The 15,778-nt window shown below is 40.3% G+C and overlaps 10 protein-coding genes across 10 annotated transcripts; 5 read left to right on the top strand and 5 right to left on the bottom strand.

The window, feature by feature from the left end:
• Window positions 1-72: 72 nt before the first annotated feature.
• BBOV_II005770 (Mitochondrial pyruvate carrier 1 family protein) lies at window positions 73-489 on the bottom strand. The gene has a single exon (XM_001610046.2). It carries the CDS (start codon window positions 433-435, stop codon window positions 127-129), a length of 309 nt encoding a protein of 102 aa, XP_001610096.1. The 5' UTR covers window positions 436-489; the 3' UTR covers window positions 73-126.
• A 357-nt stretch (window positions 490-846) lies between these two features.
• BBOV_II005780 (putative integral membrane protein) lies at window positions 847-2,600 on the bottom strand. The gene is made up of 2 exons (XM_001610047.2): window positions 2,466-2,600; window positions 847-2,405 (listed from the first exon to the last, which is right to left on the bottom strand). The coding sequence occupies exons 1-2, from the start codon at window positions 2,544-2,546 to the stop codon at window positions 930-932; spliced, it is 1,557 nt and encodes a 518-aa protein (XP_001610097.1). The 5' UTR covers window positions 2,547-2,600; the 3' UTR covers window positions 847-929.
• A 133-nt stretch (window positions 2,601-2,733) lies between these two features.
• BBOV_II005790 (putative U1 small nuclear ribonucleoprotein 70kDa) lies at window positions 2,734-3,788 on the top strand. Its single transcript, XM_001610048.2, has 2 exons — window positions 2,734-2,928; window positions 2,964-3,788. Exon 2 carries the CDS (start codon window positions 3,014-3,016, stop codon window positions 3,755-3,757), a length of 744 nt encoding a protein of 247 aa, XP_001610098.1. The 5' UTR covers window positions 2,734-2,928; window positions 2,964-3,013; the 3' UTR covers window positions 3,758-3,788.
• A 66-nt stretch (window positions 3,789-3,854) lies between these two features.
• BBOV_II005800 (Oxidoreductase NAD-binding domain family protein) lies at window positions 3,855-4,860 on the top strand. Its single transcript, XM_001610049.2, has one exon. It carries the CDS (start codon window positions 3,923-3,925, stop codon window positions 4,817-4,819), a length of 897 nt encoding a protein of 298 aa, XP_001610099.1. The 5' UTR covers window positions 3,855-3,922; the 3' UTR covers window positions 4,820-4,860.
• Window positions 4,839-5,307, top strand: BBOV_II005805 (uncharacterized protein). Its single transcript, XM_051767060.1, has one exon. It carries the CDS (start codon window positions 4,868-4,870, stop codon window positions 5,237-5,239), a length of 372 nt encoding a protein of 123 aa, XP_051623826.1. The 5' UTR covers window positions 4,839-4,867; the 3' UTR covers window positions 5,240-5,307.
• A 22-nt stretch (window positions 5,308-5,329) lies between these two features.
• BBOV_II005810 (uncharacterized protein) lies at window positions 5,330-6,082 on the bottom strand. Its single transcript, XM_001610050.2, has 2 exons — window positions 5,863-6,082; window positions 5,330-5,819 (listed from the first exon to the last, which is right to left on the bottom strand). The coding sequence occupies exons 1-2, from the start codon at window positions 6,053-6,055 to the stop codon at window positions 5,371-5,373; spliced, it is 642 nt and encodes a 213-aa protein (XP_001610100.1). The 5' UTR covers window positions 6,056-6,082; the 3' UTR covers window positions 5,330-5,370.
• Window positions 6,083-6,688: 606 nt separating this feature from the next.
• BBOV_II005820 (putative pre-mRNA branch site protein p14) lies at window positions 6,689-7,276 on the bottom strand. Its single transcript, XM_001610051.2, has 3 exons — window positions 7,135-7,276; window positions 7,023-7,100; window positions 6,689-6,959 (listed from the first exon to the last, which is right to left on the bottom strand). The coding sequence occupies exons 1-3, from the start codon at window positions 7,227-7,229 to the stop codon at window positions 6,743-6,745; spliced, it is 390 nt and encodes a 129-aa protein (XP_001610101.2). The 5' UTR covers window positions 7,230-7,276; the 3' UTR covers window positions 6,689-6,742.
• Window positions 7,277-7,708: 432 nt separating this feature from the next.
• On the top strand, window positions 7,709-11,717 carry BBOV_II005840 (Oxidoreductase NAD-binding domain family protein). The gene is made up of 2 exons (XM_001610052.2): window positions 7,709-7,854; window positions 8,139-11,717. Exons 1-2 carry the CDS (start codon window positions 7,750-7,752, stop codon window positions 11,661-11,663), a joined length of 3,630 nt encoding a protein of 1,209 aa, XP_001610102.2. The 5' UTR covers window positions 7,709-7,749; the 3' UTR covers window positions 11,664-11,717.
• Window positions 11,718-11,727: 10 nt separating this feature from the next.
• Window positions 11,728-13,436, bottom strand: BBOV_II005850 (5'-3' exonuclease N-terminal resolvase-like domain containing protein). Its single transcript, XM_051767625.1, has 2 exons — window positions 12,082-13,436; window positions 11,728-12,046 (listed from the first exon to the last, which is right to left on the bottom strand). Exons 1-2 carry the CDS (start codon window positions 13,366-13,368, stop codon window positions 11,810-11,812), a joined length of 1,524 nt encoding a protein of 507 aa, XP_051623188.1. The 5' UTR covers window positions 13,369-13,436; the 3' UTR covers window positions 11,728-11,809.
• Window positions 13,437-13,567: 131 nt separating this feature from the next.
• Window positions 13,568-15,580, top strand: BBOV_II005860 (uncharacterized protein). The gene is made up of 13 exons (XM_051767120.1): window positions 13,568-13,716; window positions 13,752-13,861; window positions 13,898-13,931; window positions 13,969-14,029; window positions 14,062-14,159; window positions 14,197-14,287; window positions 14,323-14,528; window positions 14,565-14,636; window positions 14,681-14,788; window positions 14,826-14,885; window positions 14,921-15,017; window positions 15,056-15,414; window positions 15,450-15,580. The coding sequence occupies exons 1-13, from the start codon at window positions 13,609-13,611 to the stop codon at window positions 15,519-15,521; spliced, it is 1,476 nt and encodes a 491-aa protein (XP_051623189.1). The 5' UTR covers window positions 13,568-13,608; the 3' UTR covers window positions 15,522-15,580.
• The last annotated feature ends 198 nt before the right edge of the window (window positions 15,581-15,778 follow it).

A 15,778-nucleotide genomic window follows, 5' to 3' on the forward strand; every position in this document is an offset into this window, starting at 1 on the left:
TAAAAATTTAAACATTGAATATTAATGTAAAACGCTCTGCAAATTATGGCAGATCCAAGGCGATAAACGGTGCTATGATTAAATGCTCATGATGGGCATCACCATCTCACATTGTAGTACAAAGAATCACTTAGCATCTAACACATTTGCTGCAGGGGGTTGGTTTTTCCGATAGTTGTAAAGCCTATATAGCTGAGCTGCTTGAACGCTCGAGTTGCAAAAGTGGCATGCGAACAACAGCATGTTACGAGGTTGAACGGCGATAGCAAAGCGCATAAACAAGATGCTGTAAAAACATAATACACCAGTCATACGACCAGAAATACGTTCAGGGTCTTTGCGAATCTCACTGAGTCCAGCCACAACAAATCCCCAATTTGCAACTGGTCCCCAAAAATGAGTAGATAAGAAATATCTCCCAGACGATGTTGCCATTGATACAATACAGACGAAAAAAGTTGGAAGTTTCTTGAATGTATCTTAATAAAGCTCGTGTGAACTAGAGTCCTATAAATAGATAAAACTATTGTATCAACTAGATATAGTACCGTTAACCATCCATAATCATGTTTATTACTCTAAGCGTAACACTATTAATGCCGTCTATGTGTTTTATGAATCATGTGTAAACGTTACGTTTGAGACGCACATCATGTACACTCCGTGGTACCTACTCTCTAATGCATATTGCACTTTAATCTGTCAATTCAATAATACATCTATATCTCAACCAATAAAACGACAGTGTGGATATCCCCTGGGCTTGTGAACTACTTATTACCTAGGGACATTAAAGTAAACGGGCCATGTAAACACAATGTAACAATGGAGTATATCCCATCTGAGGTGGTGTGTTATTCATATACTGATCACCGTATCTAAATGAGAAACATATTTAATGTTTAATGATCTGTACAGTGCTAATAACATTAGCCCGATTCTTGAACTATTTCATCGATATCACGGGTTACAATAGAACGTTCGTAGCTGCTCAAACGTTGGTTTATCACGGAATAAACGGCATTGACCAATGCAAGGTACAATCCTGCAGCAGAGTTGGCATACAATGCAAGTGATAAGTGGAATAGCAAAATGGGCCACTCAATACCACGAGGTACCAATCGAACCAAGTAATCATGATAATAAGTCAGCTGAACAACAATATCCAAGTTGGCAGATTTCAACAACTTCGGAATGTTGTGAATGGCGTTCCGGACGTAACCCGTGGCAGCAGCCTGACTTTCAGTTGCACGGAAACTAGATTGATCCAACAAATGCTCAACGTCCACTGCATTTGCGAAATTCTTGAATATAAACATGGTACCAAGGTTACCAGCAGTCGCAATAGCACAGACAATACCAGTGACCACGGAAGCCAACTTCGATGCCAAAGGACTCAGAATGAATGATGCAGTATGGAAATTCTCCCTAAATAAAGCATGCTGAATAGCAGTAATAAATGCCAATCTGGCAATAACGGCAGAGTGTACAATGAAGTGAATCAAACCACTTAATGATTCACCACTCCAATAGCCGCCAAAAACACCAGTACCCAAAGCGTTCAGGGCGCGTGGCAAAAAGGCAAACTTTTGCGATATACTGCCGCCAACACTGTAGACACCATTGGGTATCATCGATACCCAGTTAACGTTACGACCGTAAAACCAGGCGCGTAAACCTAACTTCATCACAGATTCAGCAGTTAACACGCTTAATGCGATACGCAACATATCCTCGACGGTAAAGCTCCCGCACTCACCCTGAAATGCCCAACGCTTACGTAACATCGACATAATAGATGGAGTTGAAGCGAAGCGTAAAACAAACCATGGAATGGAAGATAATGTTGCCATTAAAAATAGCACAATGGGACTCTCTTGAGCACCAACACCATGGTCTAATAACAGCAACCTAAATGAAGCAAGAATGTTACTCAGAACCCTAAACATGTTAGGTTGGGGAACGATAGAACAGTATGGCAACGACCGCATCATTGGATGCAGAGACTTCGTCATAGGTCCATAATGTGGATATAAAGCATAAGGGGTGATAACGCCCAAACCAGCATCCACTATAGAGCTGGACTTAACAGCACTTGATCCATCTTTTGGTAATACGCGAGGGAATATGGATGGTGCTTTACGATATGAATCCAGTCTTTGTTGTACAATGTCCTCTGATGGCACTGTGACATTTCGGCTTAATGAAACGTCGGTATTGTCCAATGTCAAACCGTCGCCATTCTCATGGCTAGTGTATGTGCCATTGATAGGATTCAATGGTCGCCTTGTGTTAATCCGATTGATGCTGCCGTCATTTGCGATCTGAACCTTCGCTGTCTTCGCTGAAGACGGTTTGTCATATGACTTGGTTCTTATAGCGTCTACACGTGGACATAATGTTGCCTACAACAGGATGTATCATAGAGTCAGAACTGTTTAAAGCAAACGATGTCTCATACCTACCTTCTGTGATTGGTATAACTCCTTTGCATAAGTAGAGTATACCAACAAGGTACAAATGTATACAGATGACAAAGGCAACATTGTTTCACCGAATGTGTCGGTGAAAAGGCAATGTGTCTAAATGGTACAAACCAGAAGTAAAAACATGGTACACCAGCTCAGTAGAGCTAATTCTATGACCAATCAAGCAATCACAAAGTTAGAAGATAATGTGTTTTTTAAGGACGGATAGAACTATCGCAATGATAGCCCCCATCCACATGAATACTTCCATGAACGCGCGACTATATGGATATATAAACAATTAGATTCTATACCTTGTGTGTGTTTTTGTATAGGTAATATCTTTAGTCACTCGAACTCCTTAAGGAGTTACAAAAAAATCTACTTAATATCGTATTGTGCAATGTCAGACATAGGAAAACAGAACTATCGATAACTTGAATCGTTCTATTCTAGAAAAGTGCGTAACATCCATTTATATATAATATCCTGCAGTTATGAAACTTTATTTGTTGGAATAAGTCATAATCAAGCAAGATTACATCATGTCGGCGCTAGGAATGCCTCCTCACCTATTGGTGCTATTTCAAGCAAGGCCGCCACTGGAATACATACCTCCCATCGAAAATGGAATGAAAAAGAAATTCAACGGTATCGCAGATTATGTTGGTTACTTCTCAAAGGAACAAGTCCCACCTGATCCACCATTCGAGACACCTCATCAAAGAGCTGATAAAAAGAAAAGAGAACGAATCATAGAGCATCACAAGAAACAAAAAGCAGAAAGAGATGCGTATGATCCGAAATATGACCCTGCATTAGCAAGAGGTGCTACGAACCCTTGGTTAACCCATGACCCGTATAAGACACTATTCGTCTCCAACATACCATATGAAGTCACGGAAAAACAATTATGGAAGGAATTTGATGTGTATGGACGAGTTCGTAGAATTCGTATGATAAACGATCGCAAAAACATACCAAGAGGATATGCATTCATAGAGTATAATGACGAGAGAGATATGGTAAACGCTTATAAGAGAGCTGATGGACGTAAAGTCTCCGGACGTAGAGTGTTGGTAGATGTAGAACGCGCACGAACTGTTGCGGGATGGTACCCTAAACGTTTAGGTGGTGGGAAGGGTAGGTCAAGAACCAAGCCACCAAAGTTCTATGACGAGAAGCCATTAATCTTAGAAGAGCATCTGCCACCAGATAATGTAACATCTAGAAGTCCTTCGCTAGAAGAAGTAGAAGAAGGCGCAGTCCTCGAGGACACGAAGCAGTAACATTAGACGCGTCTAATATGTACTTAAATGATCTAGCATTGTGCATATATACTATGTCGTAAATCGCATAATGTATCACAGAATTAAAAAGTACAAAAAGGTTTCCCATAAGGCCACATAATTACATATACATGGAATCTACACACTAGTAATACTTATTTCAAAATGGAGATTAATACAGATTATGAAAATGTAATCAATTTGTACCTCCAAGGAGAACGTTTCTTTAAAGAAAAACCAAACAGCGTAGACACCAGTATAGAATTGAAAGTTACACTTATCAAGAGAATACCAATATCACCTACAGTCTACATTTTCATATTCCAATATCCACCGGAGTTAGAACAACATTTTATGTTACATATTTTCGCGCATTTTGAATTCAAAGGAGAACGCATGTTACCAAAGGTCCAGGGTCAGTGGAATGGAAAGATATGTCAACAGAATGACACTAATCAAGTGTCCCGTAAATACACACCTATATATATCGATCAAGAAAAAAAGGAAGTACACATACTAATGAGAATATACCGTCCGTGTGAGAAATATCCCGATGGAGGCAGCCTGACCAGAGTTATTGAGTGTTTGATACCACAGGACCAATTGACAATTTATCCATCCATGTTTAAATTTAGCTTAACTCAAAATGGAGCTTTAACAATTGGAGGAGATAAAGTCGTCGAGTTTAACCACCTAAACCTCGTTGCAGGAGGAACTGGAATAACGCCATATGTGCGTTATCTAATCAACAACAAGAAGATACCAGTGAATTTAGTGTACTGCAATAAAACATTAAAGGAGATTCTGCTTAAACCGTTACTCGATAAGCTTCAAGAACGTGGATTATTAAAGGTTAAGTACCTAGTGACTTCGGAAGACCCAGAGGTAATACGAAACTATAAACCAAATAACGACGCTTTGGTCTTTGGGAAGTTGTCCATTGAGCACTGTGAAGGTTTCCTTGAAACTAAGGACTCCTTCACCATTGCTTGTGGTCCACCTGGTATGGTGATGAAAGCAAAGGAAATCACAACACAACTAGGGCTACCAATGGCTTGTTGAATGTTTTGATAAATATAATATAGATCGCACATTGACCAAAGGAAGATAATGAAAAAGTTTATTGCAAAGGCGACCATTCTCGCCAGAATGGCGGCTATGAGACTAAACAGGCCACTTGCAACTAAAACACGTACGGATGAAAAATCACTTGAGGCGTCAATAAGAGCAGTGGATCTACTTAAAAGGTTCGTAGATATTTTGGAAATAGCCCAAGTCATACATCACAAAACACTGATACCATCAATCGGCAAATTGGTCGGAGCTACCGAAGATGAAATCGCAAAGGCAGGTAATAATGCTAAACAAAATCAGGGTATACTAAAGCCAATAGAGAGAATACACAACCTCCACGAAGAAGAATGGCGTATACTAAAACCTGGAAAGGAGCGTGAAACCAGGCACCTGAGGTGGAGAAAGTGAACTCCATTTAAATATCAATTTTAACTTGTCGAATTACTTATCTATATTACGGTATTGCAAAACTTGCGCTACTATAGTACAACACAGAAAACCTAAGGTGAAGAACACGGTCCATAGTTTACCTACGGTATCTACTTGTGCCGCTCCTTCTTTTGACATCGGAGCCGTTCCCTCTCCTCACGTTCCTGTTGTTTCAGTTTATGCAGCTGCTGTTTTGCTTGGGCATCTATGTGTTGCTGCTTCTGCATCATGCGGCGCTCCTGTTGCTCCTTTTTCACGCGGGCAGCGTTGTCATTCACCGGTAGCGCAACATCGTCATCCAAATCACGAAGCGATACTCCAGATGCATAGAGCTGACCGTTTTCATCCAAATGCAACGTCTGAAGCTCAACTGATGCATAGCGTTCCACAATCTCGCGCTTTACGTCCTTGTCCAATTCAACGCTACGATCCCAAGCAGAAGTGTTAAGGGAACTAGATTTCGGACATTCAGCAGCAGCTTTGGCTGCAGCTAATGCGATATCAACATGCTGTAAGGCATCAGCGACCGATATTTCCGATACAGAACTCGTGCTGTTATCTGTAAATGCTGATGGTTTATGCCACAAAACAAGCAGACTCACTTTTAAGTGCTGTAAACGCTTCTTCTGCCAACGCACGAGCCTTACTACTGTCGCAGTCAGCTGAAGCCCCTGCTATCCACTCAGCACATGCATCGATGCCTTCGGATTCTAAGAGCTCAAGTAGATATTCAACAATATCAGAATCACATTCGATCCCAAGAGCAGGCAAGCCGGATTCCAATACCGAAGCCATACATAAAAATTATTTAACCTATACTAATACTTTCATTGAATTAAATGTGTAGGGATCCTGTAATTTGTACAATACATATTATGTGTAACTCTATCAGTGTCGTTATGTCTTAAACCGCAACAATATATGTTATTGTATGACCTTGAAAATGTCTAATTGTTGTGTCCTATTTCTATTACAAAGATAACAGCTGTTATCACTGGTGTATGTTAGTTGGAAGTAGATCAATGTCTATAAGGATACTTAGCTGTAGACATAGTAGTGGATATAATCAACCTTCTATTTGAATAATGGACACCTCGAATTAATTGTATCGTAAGAAGGTTCTGGAGTTCAGAAGTTAATAATTACCAGCTTCATCATTTGTTACATCGGCATAGTACTGGACTATCATTCATTGGTAGCACAGTTATTCGTAAGATATCACATGGAGTCATATATTTCTAGAGCACCTGTGTTGATGACTCAATCTAAGCTAAAGTTGTGATCGTTATAGGTAGATATTTTACTTGGCAATTCATCGCTGCGGCCATAGTCATGCGAAACTAATAACTCCTGTTGATTCCATGGTAGCATACATTTATTTAATGGCTCTGTAGTAACCAGGAGCAATAAAAATATCGATCATGAATGTAGTACATTTTTACAATATTGCGATAACCAATGTCTGAAGACACTACAAAAGTATCATGTGTTCATCTTAAGAGCAGCCTTAACCCTATCAAGCTCCTCCTGTTCTTTATCAAGGTCTTTGCGCTTGTTCAAACGGGTAGGGTTATAGTACAATACAACAAGATATCTTCCGGCAACGTTGAAACCGGATAGGTGGTCCAACGCATTCTTCGCGTCATAAATGTCGTCATACACAACAAATGCCGTGCCATTAGTCTTTGATGTGTTGCCTCTATAAAGAATCAGTGGTCAATATAAAATTTGATATACAAGACTATAGCTATATATAACATACTTCCTTATTTGACGGACTGATCCATATTTGCCGAAAATGTCGTAAAGTTCCTCTGCCGATATTTTATACGGTAAATTCCTAAAGTGTGTTAAAAATGTAAACAACAACGTACCTGAGGTAGAGAATACGGCTGACCTCAGGAGAGAGGCGCATAGTGCGCCGAGAAGCGCTAGTACCTATAATCATTTTTGAATGGTTATAAACCATATAATGGCAGTGCTATAGAAATAGACGCGTCATATATTTTTGTAGTGTTTCATGTTATGGTAACTAAATTTGCACTTTAGCCTAGGCCTTTGTGGCGCAATGGATAGCGCGTCGGACTTCTAATCCGAAGGTTGCGGGTTCGAGTCCCGCCGGAGGTAAATTTTATCAATTAAATTGAGTATCTATTGATAAATGTGTCTAAAACGATGCTATGCATGTGATCTATTTGAAAATACAATGTATGATTTGATTGGAGGCGCTCTGGATGTTCTACCCAATGATCTAGAATCCCATAGTGTATCTTATCCATCTGTTAAAAATTAATAATAATTTTATGAATAAAATGAATGTAGTATCTATATAGAACATTAAAGGGCTTGAAAGAATCACATGTGTGATATGTGTCACATCATCTATGCACTACCACCCTCAGTGATGCCACTTAGCGGCTAATCTATAGATTAACACATCTACTGCACAAAATGTGCAGCAATGTTGAATCTATATCGTCGTAAAAATCATGAAGATTACTTTTATATTAGCCGGTGGGTTGGCCACTTTTGGCCAATTGGCCGTGGCAAGTGTCGACTGGCTCCCGGCGCCTGCGCAAAATGATATAATAGGGGTATGTTGTATTAAATGTTGACATAAGCGATTGATCGTGTGCATATTAAAGTGGCAACCAGCTGGTTGTTGCACATGGCTATATTTATTGCCTCTTTCATGTTGTCTACATATCTGCATTTATGATTTCAAACACAAGAATCGACAACAGTGCATTTGTATCGATCATATAGTCGGTAATGTGGTAGTATTATGGCTATATGGTTATTTTGTTTGTTACACGTGTTGAGTTGAATCAACTTCTAGCAACGATAGTGTTGCAATAACGTGTCTAATGTATTTCAGCCGTCCATGGAAGATGTCGATGTACGTCGGTTTGAAAGATGGATTTCGGATCGGCTTATTATTCGTGAATACGGCAGATTCCATATGCTAAACCAAGACAACGGAAGATTGGTACGATTAGGAACTACTCTCATACCAAGAGATGTTGAGATTATGTTACATCTCATCAATTCACCTATTTTGCATGATTCTATGTTTGACCCTATGGCGTTTTCAACGGGGATATTACCGCATTTCCAAATGATAGGATTCCCGCATCGACTCACAATAGGAGGACCGTCATATACATTGGCAGTGGCATTGTTAGAAAATAATCCACAACGTTTGAAACACTACAAAGAGTTCAAACGAGATGAAACATCATGGCCAACATATATCGATAACGAAGCCGCATATACATATCTATGGAGAATGTTGGCAGATCAGGTTTCTGTAAAACGCAATCGTGTAGATGGAAACCCAAAAAAGATTATTAAAAATATGAAGTATCTATATCGCAATGACCGAAATGAACTGATGCTTTATAAATACCGCATAAGATTGAATAGGGAAAAGCATTACAAATTTGTAGCAATGATATCGCAGTGGTCCGTTCGCAAGTTACCAGTGAATCGAAAATACCTAGAGTTGCTAGATAAATTACTAATAAACCATGATAGATCAGCTTATGCGGAGGAACTCTTTGAAAATATAGGACATTTTTCTAAATACGTCAATTATCATGGCAATACTGGAGCTCCATCAACTGAGGAAATATTGGCATTACCGCTGCTGAAGCCCAAGCTGACAAAAGATGAAAGCCTGGATATAGAGGTGCAGTGTATATCAAATGTTACTATCAAACTAGCCCACAATCTACTGGCAAATATGTTAGAAAAACATGCTGTACCGGCCTTCAAGTCTTTGCGAAATCGAAAGCGGCTGCACAGAATACGTGGCGTAACTGGAGTAACCAGACATTTACGAATTACGATCAATGATTACCTAGAAACATCTCCCAAAGTGGCGGTGTTTGAACTCAACACGTCTCCAGAGGAACGAGAGGAAATTGAAGAGATGCTATTCGAATCAAGCTACAGCTTCCACCCATATTGGAATATGAAAAATGATACTTTGTACAATAAATCAGCGGATATCATGCTACTGGATGATACACAACAATTGAATTTGTTATTCGATGCGGAACGCGTTTTCCGTAAACTATTGAATATAAATGCGCGACACGTCGACTTCAAATTTTTACATGATGTTCTTCACAGACTCACTGCTCCACAAACACCATCACAACAGCTGTTCCCACGTAGTCCATTGGATACGTGCAGAGCGGTCCAGACATTAGCGGAAAAGGTAGAGGAACAGTATCTCTCGCTTTCATCCTTTGTACGTGATAAATTGGTGGCGAAGTGCCGTTGCCTGCTAGCATTCTTATATCTCTTTGGAGTGCCTGACGAATCCGGGAATCTAGAAATACCTGGAGGGTGGCCTCGTAATATAGCAAGCAGCTTGAGCTATATGACAGAAGGTGTAGGTGCGTCATGTGGATTGTGCAATGCCGTTTTGGGATTTTTGTCAGCCATAGGGTACCCTCCCGTAGCTAATAACATGTATGCATGGGAAACGCGTAACACGCATGGTGAGTCCACCGTGTACCAGATGCTGGTGACTTCCAAAGGATCGAAGCGCCAGAAGCATACCGAATATTTTGACAAGATACTACTGAGTTATTTAAGTGGACACTACAAATATGACGATGCTTCCAATCTTGCAATGAGCTACTACATATACAGCGGAATCGGAAACCCTTCACGAATCCTAGATGACTCTCTTCCCAGTAGCGGAATTGAGAGGATCCCCAAATCTATCGGGAGCAAATGTATAGACGCACTCCCTTACGTCATTGAAGCTGCAAAGTCGGCCATGCGTACAAAGAATCAATCGTATAACGGAGATGGAGCTGATGAATTTAGATCACGAAAATATGCTGAGTTCGTCAAAAAACTTGCAAACATGGGCGATGTTGATGGACTACGTGTCATGGGAGACTTCCATTATGTAGGACATGAAGCTGGTAACATAAGCGTGAATGTACCAAGAGCCTTGGAATATTGGTCTAGGGCAGCGCAAAACGGCGATGTGACATCTGCACTAACAATGGCAACACATTTGATCGATATGCTAAACCAAATCCCAAGGCGAGATGTTGATTATGGCGACATGGAAGATGCACCGATTGCCACAGCTCACTACAATTTAAATCCCAATGATCGAGCACATCTAGAATCGGCGGCAGAACGTTACTTGCGTATCGCAGCAAACTCTAATAATGCGTTGGCATCAGCAACAGCACGATTTTACATGACACGATACGGATTAGGAACGCAAAGAGACCCTATAGCAGCAGCAAGGTACCTACAGGAAGCAGCTGATCGTGGTGACATCGCATCGCAAATATTAATGGGACATGCATACGCAGGTATGCTGAACGACATAACACCTCCAGACGGTAAAAATGTGTTCACAGCATTGGAATATTATAGGCGTGCTGCAAAAGGCGGTAACCTAGTTGCTATATTCAACACAGCGGTGCTTACACTACATGGATATGACTTGAAGTTCAATTCATCAGTTGAAAGATGCAAAGCATCATTCTCTCTGTTCCAGAAAGTAGGGCGTTATTCATTACTACCGTCGGTTGTGAGAATCTTGTCAAAACGCGCTAAAAGAGTTGGTGATGATATAGGTCATACTTTGCTTAACATGTTTCTCTCGGAAATGGGTGACCCAGACGCTCATATAGCAGCGGCGAAGCATTTTAAGTACAATAATAGACTCTGTTATGTCGACAAGACGCTATCGCCGCTAAGGAGTCAGATGAATTCATATACACCAGATGGCACCTTGATCCAGGGGGCAGGTAATGACCATGAAAATGAACAAAACAACGGCAATGAGAGTACACAAAGAGGGATACTACACGCTGTTACACACGAAACCGATTCCCCAGGCACCTCTCTATGCCATCTATACTATGCACGTAGAAGTGCTCATGAAGTAAGTGGAGGGTCACCTCTACTGCTTGCGGAAGCGCTTCTAGAGCGTGACCCTAAGCAATCAGCAGAATGGATGCTTGAGGCCAAAGTGAGAAATGAAAACAAGGCAACTTACTTGTATGCCATGATGCTTGAAGCTGGTGCGGGGGTGAAGCAAGATTGTGCTGCTTCATATGACTACTACACTTCTATGGTCTACTCAAGGGACTACAGGAATAAACTGTTGGGGTTCCTGTGTATACAAAGAACGCGAATTACACGCTGGCTACACGGATATACCGACTTGTACAAATGGTTCGTGGTTAATTTTTACGACACACCCATAGTAAACCACCTGCAACAGAAGGGATATGAGCCCTGCTCTTTTGCAATGCCTGAGTTTCCTAATATCGCAAATACAAAGGAGATAGTTATCACCACGCTATTCGTCCTGGTTGTATCTCTGTTAGGGTCTATATACCTAAAGGCTCGCTAAGCTGTAACCAACTACGAAGCGACCAATCACTGACACTTTAAACAGCGTTAATTAAATCAAAAGCTTAGATTATATATCTAGACAGTATAATGGGAACCCAGCTTGGGATATGAACTATTTAAATGCACGGTTAATGTTCGGCGTGTTTAATGAGTCACATCATGCCAACGTAAAGAGCATTTCTGCAATGAAAACATACGACAGAATGCCACAAACTGGCTCTCCAAAGTACGCTTCTTGCATAACTGACTCAACGATGATAAAACTGGAACATCAGCGCGTAATTTGGTAATCAAATGGAAGTCATATGCACGCTGTACACTGACGTTGTGCTTCTCACTGCGCTTCGCAATTTTAGCGATTTCGTCAGATTCAATAATTTGCTGTAATCATTGTACGAAACGCAGATCAAACGTACCTTGAATGAATTATACTTCGATATAAGAACAGGTGCAGTTTTGGGACCGATGCCCATTACTCCAGGAATGTTGTCAGCAGAGTCACCAACCAACGCTAGATATTCGCTAAAACGACTAGGGGGAATTCCATACTCGTCTATGACCGTATCCTCATCGACCGTACGAAACTTTTTGTGCGGTTGAATTATACGAACACTTATATTTGCGTCATCGTTGTATTCAAGAACCTGCAACAGGTCCTTGTCAGCAGTTAGAACATGTACATCAAATTTACGATGGTTAATGTCACCACTGTCACATAAATCTAAGGGCTCTAACTCTCTACCGGTGGAACGTAATACACGATCAAAAACACCACCTGAAGTAGAATCGGGCACACGATAATCGACTTGCTTAAGGCGCTGCACCTCTTCCTCTCCAGTTGCTGCTCGCTCATTTATAGTATTACCACCACTCAGGAAACCTATCATACTTGCAATGATATCGTCAGCCTCAGTGGCGCGCTTCAAGAACACCGGAATACCAATAATAGCACAAAATTCTTTTATCCACATTAACTGCTTCTTAAAAGAAGTCTGTATAGTTTGACGATTCGCTTTATATTCAGGCCACACTTCACGTTTTGTGCTGTTTGAACCTGGAGAATCAAATGCAATGCCAATATATTTGGGCCCAAATGACTTATATATACGCCCAAGGGAGTTCATAAAACCAACTATTGCACCTATCTCCGTGCCTCTATAAGTAGTGAGAGTGGGTAAAGCAAAGAAACACCGATATGCCAACCCAGTTCCATCTACGAGTAGGACACGCTCACGTAACGTATGGCCAACCGATGATTTCAGCGGCTGTTTGCATTTTAATTCAGAGCTAACGGATTCCAATGCATTGATTTTGAAGAGCCAAGAGTCTTTAGGCCTTATGCGATAACCATGGGCCTTAGTCCATATAAAGCCTGCAAATAAACTTTGTGGCAGACACAAGGTATTTGAACCTCGATCTTTCAATAAAAAGGCATCTGAATGTCTTACACATACTTTAGGAAGGCACTCTTGTGCTGTATTTTTGCGATGATAATAACCAAATGAGCCTCCATCGTCATAAACATTGCGCACCGCATTAAGCGGCAATGAATACGTAGAGTTACAGCCTATTCCATGAACATACACAATATTTAATATAATACATAGATAGAAACACAGTGCGCACGATGCAGCAACACTGATATTTCGCATTCGATGCAGTATATTCATCACATCTTCGAAGAAAGTCGCACTAATAGGCATCGGTCGCCTTTAGGCAACCTTCTGTGATATTTAAGCACATATATAAGCCGACAGAGTACATATTAACTAATGTGTACACTGTCTATTAGCAGTTGCTGCAAAGAAATTTCAAAGTGCCAGTACCACCTGAGGCAGCCACCTGCCATAGTTCGTGAATGATGGATAGAATAGATATAATTCTCTTTCTTGACATTCCCCGACTGAATGTCATTGGTTGGGGAATATCTATGTATGTAGAAAATGTTAAGACATACTCGCATGTATGGGTCTTCCTACCCAGGAATGCTACGATGTAGCAGTGGTCACACTAAGCAAATCGCTCATGCCATATGCTCACGATTTAAAGAAGTGGTTTTTACATTTCATGCCATAATGAAATCTAGGTGCTGCGTATAAACGTCATGGAAGATATACCCAAAACATGCCCCGAACCCTGCCATGAGAATAATGAAGTCAAGGAAATTCTACTTGTTGAACATCTTGTATGTGTGCTGTAAGATTAAACAATATTATCATCCAACGTATGTAGAATGAAAACTGGGATAGCACGATGTTACGATTCGGTATTTAGACAAAAATATTCATAATATATGCCTCCAGACGGATGGACGCCTCTTATGTGAATTGAACCCTACAGACGATCGTTCCAACAATTTTGCAGGTGCTGTCTCATTTTATATTCTTAATGTTTAGCTGTGCATACAATCGTCCATAATCCAACGAATCGAACAATCATCATCGCTTACTCACAAATACCTGCTCATCTAAGATGTAAGGTTATATTGGTAGAGGTAAAATCATATACCATATGACATATATCATTACCAGTCACTCAAACTCGGCAAGTTGGACAGTCCTACGTATAGCTATAACTTTGAATGTGTTGTATTACAGCATCCGGCTTTCTTTGAATTTTGTGGTAGGTTTGGCACCACAACGTTGTGATTGACCTAGGCACAAACAAACGAATTGGAGCTGCAGATCTCTGTAAGCATGTTTACAGGTTTTGGAACATGAACAACTACGAATTAGTGTTTGAAATTAAAGGGAAAGGCTATCAGGAGATTAGAGTTTCAGATGGAGTGGTCGTCATGCTGAGCCAACCAAGGCACAACTATATACCACTTAGTTTGTATGACATTGAGGATGGAACATTGCTGGTACTTTTGATTCCGTATGGGCACCTATATATACAGGCTACACGGCACATTGAAATTGTTCAACATAGAGAACTACAGTTTCTAGAACTGCTTGTGACACAGCTTCTGGTGGGTAAACGATAATGCAACCATATAAAATAACAATCCATCAGATAAAACAGCATGGTGGCCCTGTTAGAGTATATGATATATTACGAGGAGATGGTTTTATAGTACAAGATACAATCAATTTTCAGCCAACCGGCTTTGTTTTCTATGATGTAAGTTTCCCACAATGTAGCCATATCATGTTTCTAGGCAACACCCCCTATAATCTGTTACGAATCATCTGCACCAGTCAGTAGCAAACTCTCATACGTCAGTTTGTTTGTAAAATATATTTAAATGCTCAGAGGCCAAGAAAATTCTTTACCCTATCAAAGTCGTTGATCGAGTTTTGGGAACTGACAAGATATAATCTTGTACGGACTAACCAACTTGTATTACAGGGTATGAGCAATGTAGATTATTTCAAAATCGTTTCTCAGGCATGGACAACCCTGATATATGCTGTCACTCGCTTTGGGCTAATTTACTCTTCGTTCGTGCGTTTAAGGAACAACCACTATTTGGGAGTATAACAGCGAGTCCTTCATCAGATAGTACACAGACTAATCCCTTGTGTCACCACCACCCTAAACTGCTGAGAAGAAACGAACGTGTACATACCCCAAGTAAGATGTCAAAAGAATCGTGTGAGGCAGACATTTTAAAACAAAATGAGGAAACACTACAAAAGCATGGTATACTATTATTCACACTTGATGGTTCAAATTATTTGGGAGAGATAGATCAAGAAATAATAGATTCAAATATTGAGACCCTGGCCCTATCAAATGATCTATCAGTAAGATAGTGCGTTTATTCATCAACAATTCATAGGTAATCGCATGTGGAAGTGATGAAGGTGAGGTTTCTATTATGAGAATGCCGAATTATATCATCAATGGATAAATCATTACGTCCGAAAGTGTTACATCTTCATTCCCCATGATATTTCAATGATTAATACATTATTGCCAATTATTTTGGTGATAATTACGCAATTGCTAATAACCATAAGGAAGAAACTATTCCAAGCGCAAAGTTCGCCCACTACTGATATTGTAATAAACGCTTAAAACAGCGAGGATTTATCATAATGAAGTAATGTACCAAAAGTTAACGTAATTTTCGAACGTGTAAACAATATTTAATGACCACAACTAGAT

Source organism: Babesia bovis, chromosome 2 (genome assembly GCF_000165395.2).
Source record: "Babesia bovis T2Bo chromosome 2, whole genome shotgun sequence".
Classification (NCBI taxonomy): Eukaryota; Apicomplexa; class Aconoidasida; order Piroplasmida; family Babesiidae; genus Babesia; species Babesia bovis.

Coding starts and splice junctions, on each gene's coding strand:
- BBOV_II005780 (XM_001610047.2), bottom strand. CDS start 2,546: ATGTTGCCTTTGTCATCTGTATACATTTGTACCTTGTTGGTATACTCT. Junction 2,406..2,465: donor AGTTATACCAATCACAGAAG/GTAGGTATGAGA, acceptor ATCCTGTTGTAG/GCAACATTATGTCCACGTGT.
- BBOV_II005850 (XM_051767625.1), bottom strand. CDS start 13,368: ATGCCTATTAGTGCGACTTTCTTCGAAGATGTGATGAATATACTGCAT. Junction 12,047..12,081: donor CGAAGTATAATTCATTCAAG/GTACGTTTGATC, acceptor CAATGATTACAG/CAAATTATTGAATCTGACGA.
- BBOV_II005805 (XM_051767060.1), top strand. CDS start 4,868: ATGAAAAAGTTTATTGCAAAGGCGACCATTCTCGCCAGAATGGCGGCT.
- BBOV_II005800 (XM_001610049.2), top strand. CDS start 3,923: ATGGAGATTAATACAGATTATGAAAATGTAATCAATTTGTACCTCCAA.
- BBOV_II005820 (XM_001610051.2), bottom strand. CDS start 7,229: ATGGTTTATAACCATTCAAAAATGATTATAGGTACTAGCGCTTCTCGG. Junction 7,101..7,134: donor AGCCGTATTCTCTACCTCAG/GTACGTTGTTGT, acceptor AACACACTTTAG/GAATTTACCGTATAAAATAT. Junction 6,960..7,022: donor TCAGTCCGTCAAATAAGGAA/GTATGTTATATA, acceptor GATTCTTTATAG/AGGCAACACATCAAAGACTA.
- BBOV_II005860 (XM_051767120.1), top strand. CDS start 13,609: ATGTTAAGACATACTCGCATGTATGGGTCTTCCTACCCAGGAATGCTA. Junction 13,862..13,897: donor GAACATCTTGTATGTGTGCT/GTAAGATTAAAC, acceptor CAACGTATGTAG/AATGAAAACTGGGATAGCAC. Junction 14,160..14,196: donor GTAAGGTTATATTGGTAGAG/GTAAAATCATAT, acceptor TATCATTACCAG/TCACTCAAACTCGGCAAGTT.
- BBOV_II005810 (XM_001610050.2), bottom strand. CDS start 6,055: ATGGCTTCGGTATTGGAATCCGGCTTGCCTGCTCTTGGGATCGAATGT. Junction 5,820..5,862: donor AGCGTTTACAGCACTTAAAA/GTGAGTCTGCTT, acceptor CAGCATTTACAG/ATAACAGCACGAGTTCTGTA.
- BBOV_II005770 (XM_001610046.2), bottom strand. CDS start 435: ATGGCAACATCGTCTGGGAGATATTTCTTATCTACTCATTTTTGGGGA.
- BBOV_II005840 (XM_001610052.2), top strand. CDS start 7,750: ATGAAGATTACTTTTATATTAGCCGGTGGGTTGGCCACTTTTGGCCAA. Junction 7,855..8,138: donor CGCAAAATGATATAATAGGG/GTATGTTGTATT, acceptor AATGTATTTCAG/CCGTCCATGGAAGATGTCGA.
- BBOV_II005790 (XM_001610048.2), top strand. CDS start 3,014: ATGTCGGCGCTAGGAATGCCTCCTCACCTATTGGTGCTATTTCAAGCA.